This window comes from Melospiza melodia, chromosome 13, assembly GCF_035770615.1.
Source record: "Melospiza melodia melodia isolate bMelMel2 chromosome 13, bMelMel2.pri, whole genome shotgun sequence".
NCBI classification, from domain to species: Eukaryota; Metazoa; Chordata; class Aves; order Passeriformes; family Passerellidae; genus Melospiza; species Melospiza melodia.
Window position 1 is genome coordinate 9,489,292 of NC_086206.1, and position 14,126 is coordinate 9,503,417.

At 40.7% G+C, this 14,126-nt stretch overlaps 1 protein-coding gene across 5 annotated transcripts in view; it reads left to right on the forward strand.

The window, feature by feature from the left end:
* Positions 1-11,836, forward strand: part of PHKB (phosphorylase kinase regulatory subunit beta) — a 66,955-nt gene extending 55,119 nt beyond the window's left edge. For all 5 annotated transcript variants that reach the window (XM_063167735.1, XM_063167733.1, XM_063167737.1 and 2 more), the window contains 6 exons: positions 865-1,067; positions 3,137-3,271; positions 6,546-6,675; positions 7,065-7,172; positions 8,491-8,631; positions 10,854-11,836. In XM_063167735.1, coding sequence (XP_063023805.1) covers positions 865-1,067; positions 3,137-3,271; positions 6,546-6,675; positions 7,065-7,172; positions 8,491-8,631; positions 10,854-10,991 — 855 coding nt within the window. In that variant the 3' untranslated portion in view covers positions 10,992-11,836. The remainder of the gene's footprint in view (positions 1-864; positions 1,068-3,136; positions 3,272-6,545; positions 6,676-7,064; positions 7,173-8,490; positions 8,632-10,853) is intronic.
* The last annotated feature ends 2,290 nt before the right edge of the window (positions 11,837-14,126 follow it).

Below are 14,126 nucleotides of genomic sequence, written 5' to 3' on the forward strand. Positions count from 1 at the left end.
ATAACACAGCACATGGGTGGCAGCTGAGCAAAAGGTCTGTCAGGGTTTTCTGTTTCCAAGAAAGTTTGTGTTTTTTCCTTTCCTAGGAGAACATTGTTTTTCTTCCCCAGCACAGTAATTTTAATTAAATTCATGAACAGTTGCTTCTAAATAATACAAATTGAATATTTCTGTATTTTTGTGTTAAATATGTGTATGTGTATACCTGCTGACATGCAATGTTGTTGTCTTACTCCAGACTGAGGTCTGGGTTTGTGCTTCTGGTGCTGCTCAGCTGTAGAGGAGGTCACACCTGCATGCAGCAGAATTTGAGGCTATTGGCAACTTTTTAACCTAACATCCCTTCCTCGGTCTTTATTACAGCAGAAAAACTAGTGTTGCTGTCTTAATGACAGTAGATTAAAAACAAAACAGAATTCTAATAAAATTCCTTTTTTGTGGTTAAACAATCTGGTACCAGCAATATATCTTCTTAAAATTAAGGCTGTAACTTATAGCATGCTAGTAGAAATAAGAAAACAAAACTATAAATTTAATTCTGAATTTTAATTGAGTTCTACAGCTGAAATGTATGAAATTATATAACTGTCTAAACCTAATGTACAGTCCTGATTATAAAGCAGTGGTCTTGTATTTTTATTTTAATTTGGAAAAATAGATTCCATATTCACTGTGGTTGTTATTGAAGTTTATTACTTCAATAGCATCTAATTAACAGTATTAACAAGCATCAGCCATTGACTTAAAATCACCCTTGTATTGTGAAACTTTTAACAAACAAAGGAAAGTTGGTGCAGTTTAGTTTCTGAATTGCTTTGCTGTTCTTGCTGCCCCAGCCTCTGAACTGTTTTCCCTGTGCCACAGGTGACGCTGGGAGCGTTTGGCCAGGAGGAAGCTGTTATCTCTAACCCCTTATCACCCGCAGTGATTAAGGACATGATCTATGATAAACGCCGGCTGCAGGATGAAAGAGAGGCTGTGCTGCAGCAGGAGCTGGTCATCCACATTGGCTGGATCATCTCCAACTCCCCAGAACTCTTCAGTGGAATGCTGAAGATACGGATTGGGTCAGTAAAGCAGGGGAATGGAGACTTCAGAGAGCCACAAACCTGAATCAAGGTTCAAACATCATCTACCTCCCACCTGTTCTCTTTGTTCTTTGACAAGGTGACCTACAAACAGGCTGTGCTGGAGTGCTGTCACATTCCATGGTATCTGCACTTACTTTGCTACCCACAGAAGTTAATTATTTTTTTCACATTTAGGAAGAGACATGCATTTGAATAAGCACTCCTTTGAAGAGGCCAGGTGCTACTGACTGAGATTTACTGAATCACTGAGCACGCTTTAGAATCAGAACTTAAGTGTTTCATTTTCCATATTTTTTTCCATAGAGAAAAATACAGCATTTCAGCACTGAAGGTAGATACCAGCAGCCTTTTTTCTAGCATACAAGATTCATATTTCTTCTTTAGCAGTACATTCCAGTCATCATAAAACAAAAAATTGCCTGTATTACATTTAACTGGAAGTATCCTTTTGCACTTAAATGCTTTTCTGTCCCCTCCACAGATCCATGTTACTCCTCTTTCCTCCTCTTCCTTATTCTCTATAGCTAATCCTTTTTGCAATTTTTTTTTCTTTCTCCCAAGGTTAATGCTAGAGATTCAATTTCCTTTATTTCAGTGTTATCACCCACTCCAGTGAGCAAAATTAACCTTCTCACAGAAATGCCGTTCCAGTTTGATAATGATTTGATTTAGTGTCTTGTTATTGATTTGTTTTCAGGGTTTCATGTTGAAATAGATCAAGTTTCTGACAGCCCTATTACTGTAAAAACTCCCAGCCAAGTGACTTGAATTCACCTCTTATCAGTGAAGAGCTCAGCAGAAGGTCCACCCTTGACTTTGGTGTGGCTTGCAGGCCACTGCAAAGGGAAAATACCAGTGAGGGACTCACACAGACACAGCTGAGGCATGAGGGGGGAAAGAACTCCTGAGCCAGCTGTGTTGTTCATCAGTAACAAGAGAAGGGCTCATCACCTGCTAAATTAAATGAAAGTAGCATGTTCTGCTAATGTAATGGACCTCAATGCTCCCTGGTATCTTGCACCTCCCAATGCACAGTCCTGGAAACCTCAGATGAAATCAACACTGCATCAGCTGGCCAGGCATCTCCAAATTGTGTGTAGTTCCTAAGAACTCCCTGGGAAGGAGTGTGACTTGACTTATGTAAGCAGAAACATTCTGCACCTGGGTAGCTAAACAGGTAAATGACCATGGAATGTGGCTGTGGAGATGACAGCCTGAATCTCTCACTGCATTTTCAGATAAACACAGAAAGGCTCTGATGTACCCAAGCCTTGATCAGCTGTTATGGACTGTTTGAAGAAAAGCTAGTTCAGTTTCCTTTTGTTAGGAATGCCTACTGGAATTGAACCAGTGGAGAGGGTAAGAGGCTGAGCTCTGTGCTTACCTGGCTTCTGATGTACCTTGTTTCATCTTTGATATTGCATCAGAGGCTGGAGCACTGCTTTTACATAATGTGCACAACAAAGCTCAGCATTTTCCTTCAACACTTTGCCAAGTTCTGCCCCTCTGATACCTCAGGCTAAAAATCTTCACTGCTGCTATATTTTTATTGAATCAAATTTTTTTCAAAAAGGAGCAGAAAAAGAAAGTGTGATAGATTGCAAAATTGAATTTCAAAGGCTAAAACTAGAAATAAGCCCCGAAGTCTTGGTAAATGTAAAATATTGTAAATTTTATGGCTTTTTAAAACTCATCAGCAAAATGCATATATAGGCAGAGCATAATTCTGAATAGGAATTTGAACATCAAAAGGCAGGTAAATGTTGGTTTTAATGAACATGGAATACAGGGAATGTAGTCCAATCAATCTTCTCTATGGAAAACATGGTCCACAACACATTTCTTAATTGCATTATCCCTTTCAGTTTGTATCATGTTCCAATCAAACAGGAAGAGTAGGAGAATATTTGTCTGATATTTTATGCAAGTCCTGACAGCCAAATAGCAGGATTGTGTGGAATTCTTAGGAGCTGTTTTATTAGACTGATTTTTCCTATTTGGAAACTTTGTATTTAATGACTAACTCTATTCCTCTCCTTGTGTAGATGGATTATCCATGCTATGAAGTATGAACTGCAGATCAGAGCTGGGGAGATGCCAGCCAAGGACTTGTACCAGATGTCCCCCAGCGAGGTGAAGCAGCTCCTGCTGGACATTCTGCAGCCTCAGCAGCCGGGCAGGTAACGGGGGCTGAGCTGGGGCTCCTGATTTCATTCACAACAGTTCAAGTGCATTTCATTCCTGAGCTGCTTTGTGTGCACCTGAAATCACCAGGCATCTGTAATCATCTGTAATTTTTAAAGGGAAGATAGCAATAAAGCACTTTTTCATTCTTTCACATGGGCCCAGGTTATAGAATTGTTTCTTTTCTATTGCATATTCCCTTTTCAGCTTTATCTTTGTGGAAATCTCTTTACTGCCAGAGAATAGAGATCTGTCTGCTATAATGTGAACTGTTACACTCTTTGATGTGGGGAAAGAAGCCAAAAATTACTCAGTACCTCCACTTAAGTGACTTGTAGGAACAGTTTATCTGTTCAGTGCCTGCTTTCTTCTAGGTTATTATATGAGTAAGAGCAGATGTTCTCTAGAATTCTTAAAAGATAGTGGTACTGCCTGAAAGTTGCAATCTTTTCTCCAAGCTGTAACCAGCTGCAAAAAGAACATTCATTGTGATACCAGGTATGCAAGACAAAAGTTAAAATTGCAATATTTCCACTTAACTTTATTGATAAGAGTGAAGTCAAAGCTCTTCCTCTTGGTTTTACTTCTGGTTAAGTTAAACTTTGGCACATAATATTGCTGATAATTTCCACAGTCCTTGACTGAATGGGTGATGGGCTTTTCCTCTCAGCAAAGAGGAATTACAGCACACATCCTGCTGTTTATGTTCCTGCTTCATTCAAAACACACCTGTGTCTTTCCCCAGTCTATAATCCCTGAGAAAAGAGCTCCTTCAGTCACTGCCTCATCTCTCAGTCCCACGGGCTCTGTTCTGCATCTCCCAGATGCTTTGCAGAGCTTTGGCTGTGCTGAGCAGTCCCTGCTGCTGCCTCTGCTCATGTTGGTGCTGCCACTGTCCTGTGAAGCCACAGCAGAACCTTTTGCAGCATTCTCCACTCAGAATTAATGCTCTTTGGGAAGCACTTGCTCAGTCTCAGTAAGGAATTCAAGCACCACCTTTTGTCAGAGATTTTACCTGCACTGCCACAGCTGCTGCTGCTTTTGATGCCTGTAACACACAGGGTAGGTCACTGAAGGGCACTGGCTTGGGTTTCTGAGGATGAGGATTCTTTGTGTGGTTATCTGAGTACAAAAACTCACCAGCATATCCTTCAAATCTTTCAGTCTTCTAACTTCTTTTCTAACTTCTTCCTGTACAGTATTGCTAACTCATTTTTCCTTGCCCATTAGTGACTTGTTTTTACAAGTTTTCTTCCTGACAGGAAATACAGAATACTACTTTTCTTTTTCCTCCTCCTTTTCTTTTTTTTCTTTTTGAGGACAGTTTTTCCTACTCTTATGATATTTTTAGAAAAAAAAATCTTTGGTAAAGTGATACCATAGCTCACTGCCAATTAATTTGTCATACAGAAAGGGCTAATGGTCTATTTACCTCCCTAACCGTCTCTCCACAACTCACCTCTCTCCAGGTTTTCACAGAAGACATTTTTGCAAGCACAGACTCCACATATTACACTTTTTAATCTATTTATGTGGGTCACAAGAGTGCAAGAAACTCTTTTTTAAACAGAGCATTGTTCTTTTAATGGTCCAAACAGTTCTGAAACTCACTTTGCTTATTCAGTTTGCAAGACTCTCTTCCTGACCCTGTTAATGTAGGTGGGTCAGAGCATTTCTGACATCTTCAAATTCTTCTTTTTTTTGTCTTAAGAAAACAACTTGTTATTTTTAATACACCAGTGATCTTTTTGCTTTTATGGAAGTTTTCTTATCCTAATCCAAGGACAGAGCTGTACAGAGAATAAGATGAAACTGCCATAGTAGACAGGACTTTTTGGTAGTTTAGTGTTTAATTGAGAGGTGATTTATGAGAAACTTTTTCTTACCTTGCCATGTTTATCCAATACAGTTATACAGGGAAAGAGCCCACATTGCATGTTGGCTTAGCCCTGGCTTTATAGGGTTAACTTTAAACATCTCCTTTGTTCTCAGAACGTGTACCCCAATTACCCAGAGCTCAAACCTGCTCAGAAAATGCACCACCTAGTGATAATTTTTCCCTTTTATTCTTAAAAACAAAACAAAACAAAAACAAAACACAGAAAAAACCTAAACCAACACGCTGTCTGCTTTGTCTTGTGGTGTAGCTGGGACTGAGCTACACTAAGAAACTTAACTGTAAAACCATGCATGCAGTTGTCAGAATTATTGTTTTCTTTACTGGTTGTATCTCAGAAGGAATTCTCACAATTTCTCCAGTATTTAATAAGAGTTTTTTAATGCAAGATATTTTAGCAATTTCATCCAGCACACTGGTGTCTGCAGGAACAGATAATTTTATAGACAAGTGTTTTTATTCTAAGCATGTCATGTTAATCTCCCAATACATATGGAGCAAAACCTAAACCCCCAAGGTTATTAATGCTGAATTCATTTGAGCCAGGCTGAGAAAGGGCTGCAAAACAACATTGTTCAAGTTGACCAGGGAATTTCCCTTTTTTTTTTTCTTTTCAAGCAGCCTACCAGAACCAGGTCTCAGAAATACAGAAAGGCAGGAGGCATGTTGCAAAGCAGGAATTTAATTGTAGTTTTTCTAAAAAATAATGTGTATTGATTTTTCTACTTAAAATTCAAAAAGCATCTAAGGACTAAGTAATTTGAGGAACTCCTCTCTGTCAAATACATTCAGGACAGCCACACAAGACTTAAATTTACCTGGTGAATCTAGTAATTAATTCATACCCATGGATGCCAGTTCTTCAAGTTCCATTGCTGATGTTTTAAACATTTTGGCTAAAGCCCCATTTCTCTAGTAACACTGAGAAGAAAAAATAGGAAAATTAAATTCCATACTTGATAGCATAAGTAAAAAAGAAAAAAGCTGGTATATTTCTGAAGGCAAAAAGGATTTGTGATTCATGAAGAATGTGACTCAGTTTGCTCAAAGCCTTAGTTTCACAAAACCATTCTGTTGAATTTTCTAAATTTGCAGGCCACTTGTTTTCTACAGACCATCAGGAAAGACCCCTGCCCTCAACAATTCTGCTGCAATGCATTTTTCTTATATGATTAGACCTGATGAATTTGATCTGCTACTGTTACTGGCCTGCACTGGGTGGATTTCAGAGCTGCTGCTTCTTCTGCAGCTCCATGAAGCACAGCCAGCCCCAGGGGTGCCCCTGTGCTGTGTGTGCAGCAGAGGGGTCTGTACTGCTCAGCTGCCAGGCTGTGGGTGCAGGTGTGCTGAGCTGTCCCCTCCTGTGTCCCCAGGAGCTGGCTGAACAGGAGGCAGCTGGATGGCTCCCTGAACAGAACTCCTGCAGGCTTCTACGACCGCGTGTGGCAGATCCTGGAGAGAACCCCCAACGGCCTCATCGTGGCAGGGAGGTTCCTGCCCCAGGTAATCCCAACACAGGCTCAGCCCCTGCTGTTCCACCTGCCCAGCTATGGTGACATTATCATTAGTGGCTATTTGTGCCATCATGTTTTACTTAGAGTAACTTGGTAATTGGGGAAAAAAAATTCAAGTTTTCTATTTCATTAGGAGTAAAATACAATTGGGATAGAATGAAAGCAAATAATTTCTATTAAAGCACATTTATAAAACTGTAAGTGTAGAAGATTCTTTCCAAGTCATGAACTCTGAAATCTGCAGCCTTTCTGATCCTACAAAAAGGTTATTATTTCTTAGTTGAATATTATTTGTTCAGCAAGCCAGTAGGCTCTGCCTGGGGGTGGCTTTGATTTAATGCATGTGGTCTTTTAATAAAAGTATGGTTTGTTTTCCAGCAACCAACCTTATCGGATATGACGATGTATGAAATGAACTTTTCCCTCCTAGTTGAAGATATGCTGCAGAACATTGACCAGCCTCAATACAGGCAGATCATCGTGGAGGTCTGTGGCCAATAATCAATGACATTTTATACTGTGCATTAGTATGTTACAGCCTAAAACAAAAAAATAACCTAGACTCAAATATCTGAAGAAACAGGATTTTCCATAGAAACACTTGCTTCAGAGGTTTTGATGATTAAACAGGTTCTGTTACATGTTCAGAACAGAGTGAGTTCATGGTGTTCTTCCCCTTCAGCAAATATTAATGACACTAGCAATACAGTTAGGTCAGAGAAGGTAAAAATCTGATAATTCCAGAGCAGCTTTCCTTCAAGTCCTTAGCCTGTGCCTTTTCCTAACAATTTCCCAGATCTAAGGAAAACCGAAATAAAACAACCAGCTTGCCCCCTGAACGATTCTTCTTTCCCTTTGTGCTCAGGGTGCCTAGTGAGTAGCTTTGCACTACTGAGTCAGCCACCTTCCCACTGCCTTGTGTTCCCCATCCTCACAGGAGGGCAAGAGGCTGTTTAAATCCTTCCCCCAGTGCTGTTTAAATCCTTCCCCCAGTGCTGTTTAAATCCTTCCCCCAGTGCACACAAGGTTTGCTTTTAGAACAGACCAGGAGCACTGCACTGTTGGTACCTGGTACCTTCAGCAGCATTCGCTGTTGGTGCCCAGGTCTGTGCCCCTGTGCCTGTGAGTGCCCCTCCCAGGAACATCCCACCCCAAACTCTGCCTCACAGCTCATGCTCAGCCTGCTTGCTGGAGCACCCCCAGTTTTTGCTAACAGATAACAAAATTCCCAAACCCAAGGTGGCCAGTGCAGACTCCACTGCTTGCCTGCAGGTGTTACAACAGAACACTCTTCATGTTCACCTTCCTATTTTAAACCCTTTTCAGATGTAAGTAACATCAATTCTGACGAGCTGAGGCTTTGCTGCTGGCTGTTCTCTTTGGTTTTGATAAACTTTGTCATAACAGAATTTTAGCATCTGTGATTGTGCCTCAGAACACCAAATGCTGAGGTTCAGTGTTTGCTGCCTTTCACTCTCTCCACAGGATTTGTGCAGCCACAGAATGAACTGAATAAAATGGAAAATAACTTCCCTGGCTCCCAGCCAAGCTGGATGTTAATGTCAATCATTTGCACCATGCCCTTACCCAGGCAGTCCCCAGCAATTGTAACCTTTGATAAAAGCCTGCTTTTCCAGTGATTTTTATCCAAGTCAGGATTCTATTATCTGTGCATTATTACCTGTGCCATTATTAAATGGCTTCCTGCTTGGGAGAGGCATATGCAGTTACTAACAGTGCTATTATGTAACCTGAATTTTAAAAAATGAAATTTCAAGCCTTACAATCTTTTTCTGCCTTCTAGTTGCTGATGGTTATATCTGTTATTCTGGAGAGAAATCCTGAGCTAGAGTTCCAGGACAAAGTGGACTTGGACAAGGTGGTGCAAGAAGCATTTCATGACTTTCAGAAAGATCACAGCAGTCCAAAGGGAGCTGAAAATCAAGTGAGTAAAATATTGCTGTCTTACCAAATTTACCATTCTTATTGAAGTTACTTCTAAATGTTAATTCTGTGCAGTTCAGAGTAAAAAGCAATTGACAGAAGTTCAGAATGGAACACAAATAAGAAATTAATATACCCAAGTGCTGCCTAGGTCTGCAAAGAGCCTCTAAGCAGAGATGAAAGAGGTGCACTTTATTGCTGAGTTGTAAATTCAGAATGCTACAGTAAGGAGAATACTCTGTGTTCCATGGCTCTGAAATGGGACTAGCAGTGAGCTGGGAGAGTTCTCCTCAAAGGGGAAAGGATTCATTAAGGAGGGGCACTAGAACTGAGAAGAGTTAAAAATAAAAGAAACTAAAGTTCAGCAAGGAAGTGTGAACTTAGGATCTTATGAACACAGAGACTAAGAAAACTTTAATAACCAAAGAATTCATATTGACAGTATTAAAGTAAGAACTTGAGATACAGAACTGTTGTTAGTTACTGATTTTTCTGTTAGATTTGCATTCATGAACTGGCAAAAGTTTGACTAAAATTCAAATAAAGGAATAAATGCTTTTAGTATTTTCTTCACTAGAATTACAGGTTTTATGCTTTAAAGATCTCTGGATAGTCTCAGTACAATTTTTGGTGCCTCAAAGCTCTGAAATTCTGTAATAAAGCCAGGTTTATTGGCCTGGTAGAAGGAGGAGATGAGAGTAGAACAGTGGGACAAGTCCCAGAGCTACTGAGGATGATCCTCCTCACTGCAGCTGGCATTTTATTGTGGACCAGATATTTGAAGTTATCTGTGCTGCTCTGAAGGATGTGTTGATTCATAACATTGACATGCAGCAGCCCTTCATCTTGCTGAATTTTTAGTTCCTTTAAAAGATGAGGAAGGATGTGCTGCTTAAGAGCTCTTTCAAATGTTTCAGTGTTCACTCTTGTGCCACTGATTTTTTGTACTAAGATTTGAAAGCAAGGCAGATGGGCAGCCCCAGCAGTGTGTCAATTTGCACAATGCCTTTGTTTAGAAAATAACACAATTTCCTGGAAGTGATGATCCTTTTGGTCCATGTTGGAGGGCAGTGACTCTGTGGCCATCATACACACAAATGGCTCTCAAGTGCCAGCTCCACACAGCACCTGGAATTTGGAATTTGCTGCTGACTTTTGTCACAAGCTGCAAATCCCCAATGGCTACAAACAGAAAGGGAAATTCCATGCAAACCCCAGTTTTTATTTGTGCTGCTCTGGCCTCTGTTGAAGTGACAGATTTTTTTTTTTTTTCTCCAAGCCCAGACCTACTTAGAATAATGCCTTTTTGTCTCTCAGAAAGAGCCTCCAATTTGGAGTTGTGATTAATATTTAAGATTGTTGTTGGAAATTCAGCTCCTTGCATGGAAATTTTCTGGAACCTGGCTCTCCCATATTCCCAGGTGGATCCCTGCTGGCAGTGGCTGTAACCCTGGCTGGGATTGTTCTTAGGGTGCTGCCTCAAGGTTTCCTAACACTGCTAAAATCTCCTGATCTGTCTGAAATATGGTCTTCCCTTAAATGGATTTGCAAATACTTTGAACTTTGTTGATTCCCTGTTAACATGTAATAAATATCCAAAGTATTTATTCTAGTATGTTCAGAAACACCCTAAAACTACAAAAGTCTTATTACTTTCTCCACACAATCTCTGCCCTTGATTTAATAAAAGTAACCAATTTCCTGAATTAAGGCATTAAACCTTTTTTAGAGCAGCCAATACATAATTTGAGAGTAAGCAGGTGTTTTAATGTCACTAACTGAGAAAAACAGGTGTTCAGTGAAGGACACCTATTTTGGTGATCTGATTAATGAATGAGTTCATGTGCTACCTGTGGTTTGGATCTTGGATTCTTTCCTTCTGAATAAATCTTCAGTCAGTTTACACCTCATGTACACCCAAGGCCTGGCTCACCATTCCCCCACACAGCTGCATGTTTCAGCAGAGCAGTTGTTCTCTGACAGCTCTGACATTTTCAGAAATGCTAAGAAGGTGGAATCTGTGCAGTCCTGGAAAACTCAGTGAGGAAAGAGAAGCAGGTAAGTACATATGGGAGATTTCTGAAAATTGAGCAGAATTATTCTCTAGTTTTAGAGTCCAAAAAGCACATTTGCATTTTGAACATACCCTGATGTTGCTCTTGTTTGCCTGTGTGTGGCTGCTTTGCACATGCACACTAATGGCAGCCTCTGTTCCCTCTGCAGAGTGACATGACTGCATTCTACAACACCCACCCACTTGGAAAGAAGGGAACTTGCAGCTACCTGAGCAAGGCTGTGATCACTTTGCTGCTGGAAGGGGAGATGAAATCAAGCCACGATGATCCTTGCACCGTTAGCTAAGGCTGGCACACAGCACAGCAATTGTTGCTTTACTTAGTGCTCCATGTGTTTTTCAGGCCAATTCTAAGGGACTGGTTTGAAGGGTGACCCTGGCTAGTGACACAAATGCATCCTCTCCTTTGCTGAAAGAAGTGCCATTAAAGATACCAAGTGCCACCAGATTTTCTCCTTTCTCAGCTATGCAGCATGAAACTGAGCACATGAAGTTAGTCCTGTGGTATTTGATTAAGTTGAATGGAAATGTATTTATGATTTTAAAAATGCATCTACTGTAGCTGGTAAATTCAAGGGAAGGCAGTATGAGATTTTGTCTTTATACCTCTATTTATTTATAATTGCAAACAAGTAGAAGATAAATTAATATGCATACCAATCAGTGTGGAAATACAAAAACTGGATTATTTTCTTATTATTCTACAAACAAATTGGAGGTGAAGTATTTGTTATTCTCTTAAGGTTTTCTTTATCAGTTCAAGTGAGAGCATTCATTTAATGTGTTGGGGTTTTTAATTTACAGGCTGGTAACTTGATATACAGGTTTCATCCTAACAGAGCAACTTTTTATCTCTAGCAATACACATCACTGTATTTTCCCAGTTGTTATTTAAACATCTGTAAGTTAACAAGGGAAATGTAACACAATAAAAGTTTGTTTTTTAAAAAAAGGCAAACAAGCTGTATTTAAATTAAAATCAGTGAAGAAATAACTTTGTACTACATATGTTATCATGGTGTTAAAGAATCCAAGATACACTTATTTATCTCCTAAATGTGTGAAAACACTGTATGCTATATGCTTTATTTTGGTGAAATAATAAAAAGCAAATGCTTGTAAAAAAGGAAAACCTGTCAGAAATACTCTAAGTGCCATGCAAAGAGCCTCCTGCTGACTGCAGTGGCCACCTTTGACCTGCTACTGGAACCACCTGGCAGCACTGAAGTGCCACTTCCAGCAGCACACAACACAATTAAGCTCTAGATCAGATCCTTAAACATTTTGCTAATTAACCTGCTGCTGAGGAGCTGCAGCTCCCTGTGAAGGAGCTGCTGGCACACTGCAAAGCCCCTGTCCCTTGCTGTCCCCTGGCTGTGACACACTTCCCTGGGCACGCAGGGGGGTGCCAGGGCCCAGGGAAGCAGAGCCAGAGGACAGCCCGTGGCTCAGGGGGGCTGGGGAGGGCCTGTCCCTGGAGCAGCAAGGAGGGGACAGCTCAGCAGCAGCCCCAGCTGGCAGAGTGCTGAGCACACTGCCCCACCACTGCTTCCAGCAGTGCAACAGGACCTGGCACTTCACTGCATTACTGCCCTGGGAGTGAGGTACCAACTGCATTACTGCCCTGGGAGTGAGGTACCAACTGCATTACTGCCCTGGGAGTGAAGTACCAACTGCATTACTGCCCTGGGGGTGAGGTACCAACTGCACTGGACTCCCCTTGTCCTTTCTGTTCCATGGTGCCTGCAGCTGGCCCTGGCTCAGTGACCACATGAGCACCAAGATCTCTGCTTCCAGCAGATTTCACCAATAATATTTGAAATGAATATATCTCTGGCCATATAATACAGAACATTGTCTGCAAACTGTAAATCCTATTGAAAGGAAACAATCCTTTACATGCAGACCCTCCCCATGACTCCAGGAGCACTGGAGTTTCTTAGACAGCAGCTCAGGTTCTGGTTTTGCAATTGCACATAATTTAAAGTGTAACTCAGTTTAATTCTTACCCCTGGCTTTCTCCTTCTCTCTTCTTCCATTTGCACCTCAGTTATTGGTCTCAGGTTTGCTGATCTTGGTCTGAACTTTGGAACTGCAAATGAATGAAAATGCCAGTGACCATTTACCCTTATACAGACCTGGAATGAAAATGCATGCAAACTGTTCCTGTTTTCCTTTATCACCTTGAACACATGGTTTATGAAATTATGATTGGGACAGTTTTTCAGCTGCTACAAAATAAGGATAAATGGGAAGATGAAGATACCAAAATCCAGCAGAGTCCATATTCTCTGAAAAAGGTTCTTGAATCTGAAGGGACAACACCATTAATTTTTCTCTTGGTGAAGCAGGAGCAAGACACAGGAGCTTGCCACAAATGGTTCTTGTAGAACCTTTTAAATTATAGTTTTATAAGATAACACAAGGCAATTGGAATAGAAACTAAAATATATTCAATATTTTTCTGGGTAAACCTGACATTTTTTAAACAGTCACATCCCAAGTGATGTGTGGTTAATATTTAACAAACTTGGTCCTAATTTCTTTGAAAACATTGTGCCTCAAAAGGATAAGGAAGGAGATCCCTTTGGGGTTACAAGGGAGTAACTGCAGTGCAGCAGTCACTGCAGGGCCCTGTGTACTTGCAGGACCTACTGGCAATAGAGCTGCTCCAGGTATGAAAGGAGTAAGTCCCAAAGGGTTCACACCATTCAGTTCCCTTATTACACACCTTCACAGTGCTCCACAACCTGAGAACCCATTCTGCTTCCAGGGGAAGAGACATCCATTAAAACAATAGGAAAACAGCAGCTGAAAAACTTAAAGTTCAGCTGTGCAGTAAATGCAGGTTGGTTTTAGCACCACTTTTTTTCCAGATTCCTCTATCAGACACTCTTGAGAAGACCAAATTATTTTAGTTAAGTAAACCATAGGAAAAAAAATCCTCTACTGTTAGAGGATATACCAATCTCCAGTATCAACTCCTGACTGAAACACACATAACCCCACTCCCCTCTCCACCCCCAAACTCAGTCACCTTCCATTTTACCAAAACCAGTCCTCACACTGGATTCCTGTGCCCCTAACAGGTGTCATGTTCCCAGTGCATCAGACATTTCAGACTGCAGGAGTCCTCAGGAGAATTCAGCAGGGAAGAAGGTGACACAAGCAGTTCAAGGCTCTCTTGGCATTTTTGCTGTTGGCTTTGTTGCTTTCCTCCACATGAATTTTCAGTCTTATTCTCTTACAAATCAGTCTGCACAACTGATACAGAACAGATACAGAAAAAAATGCACAATCAGGTTAATAATAAATCAGTCTCTGAGAAATCTTCTTCATTACTTCCTAATCTATCACAGCTGAGAATGTAGCAAGAGATGCAGATCTGAGCAGGCTTTTTTTGGCTCAGCCCTGGAGCAGGG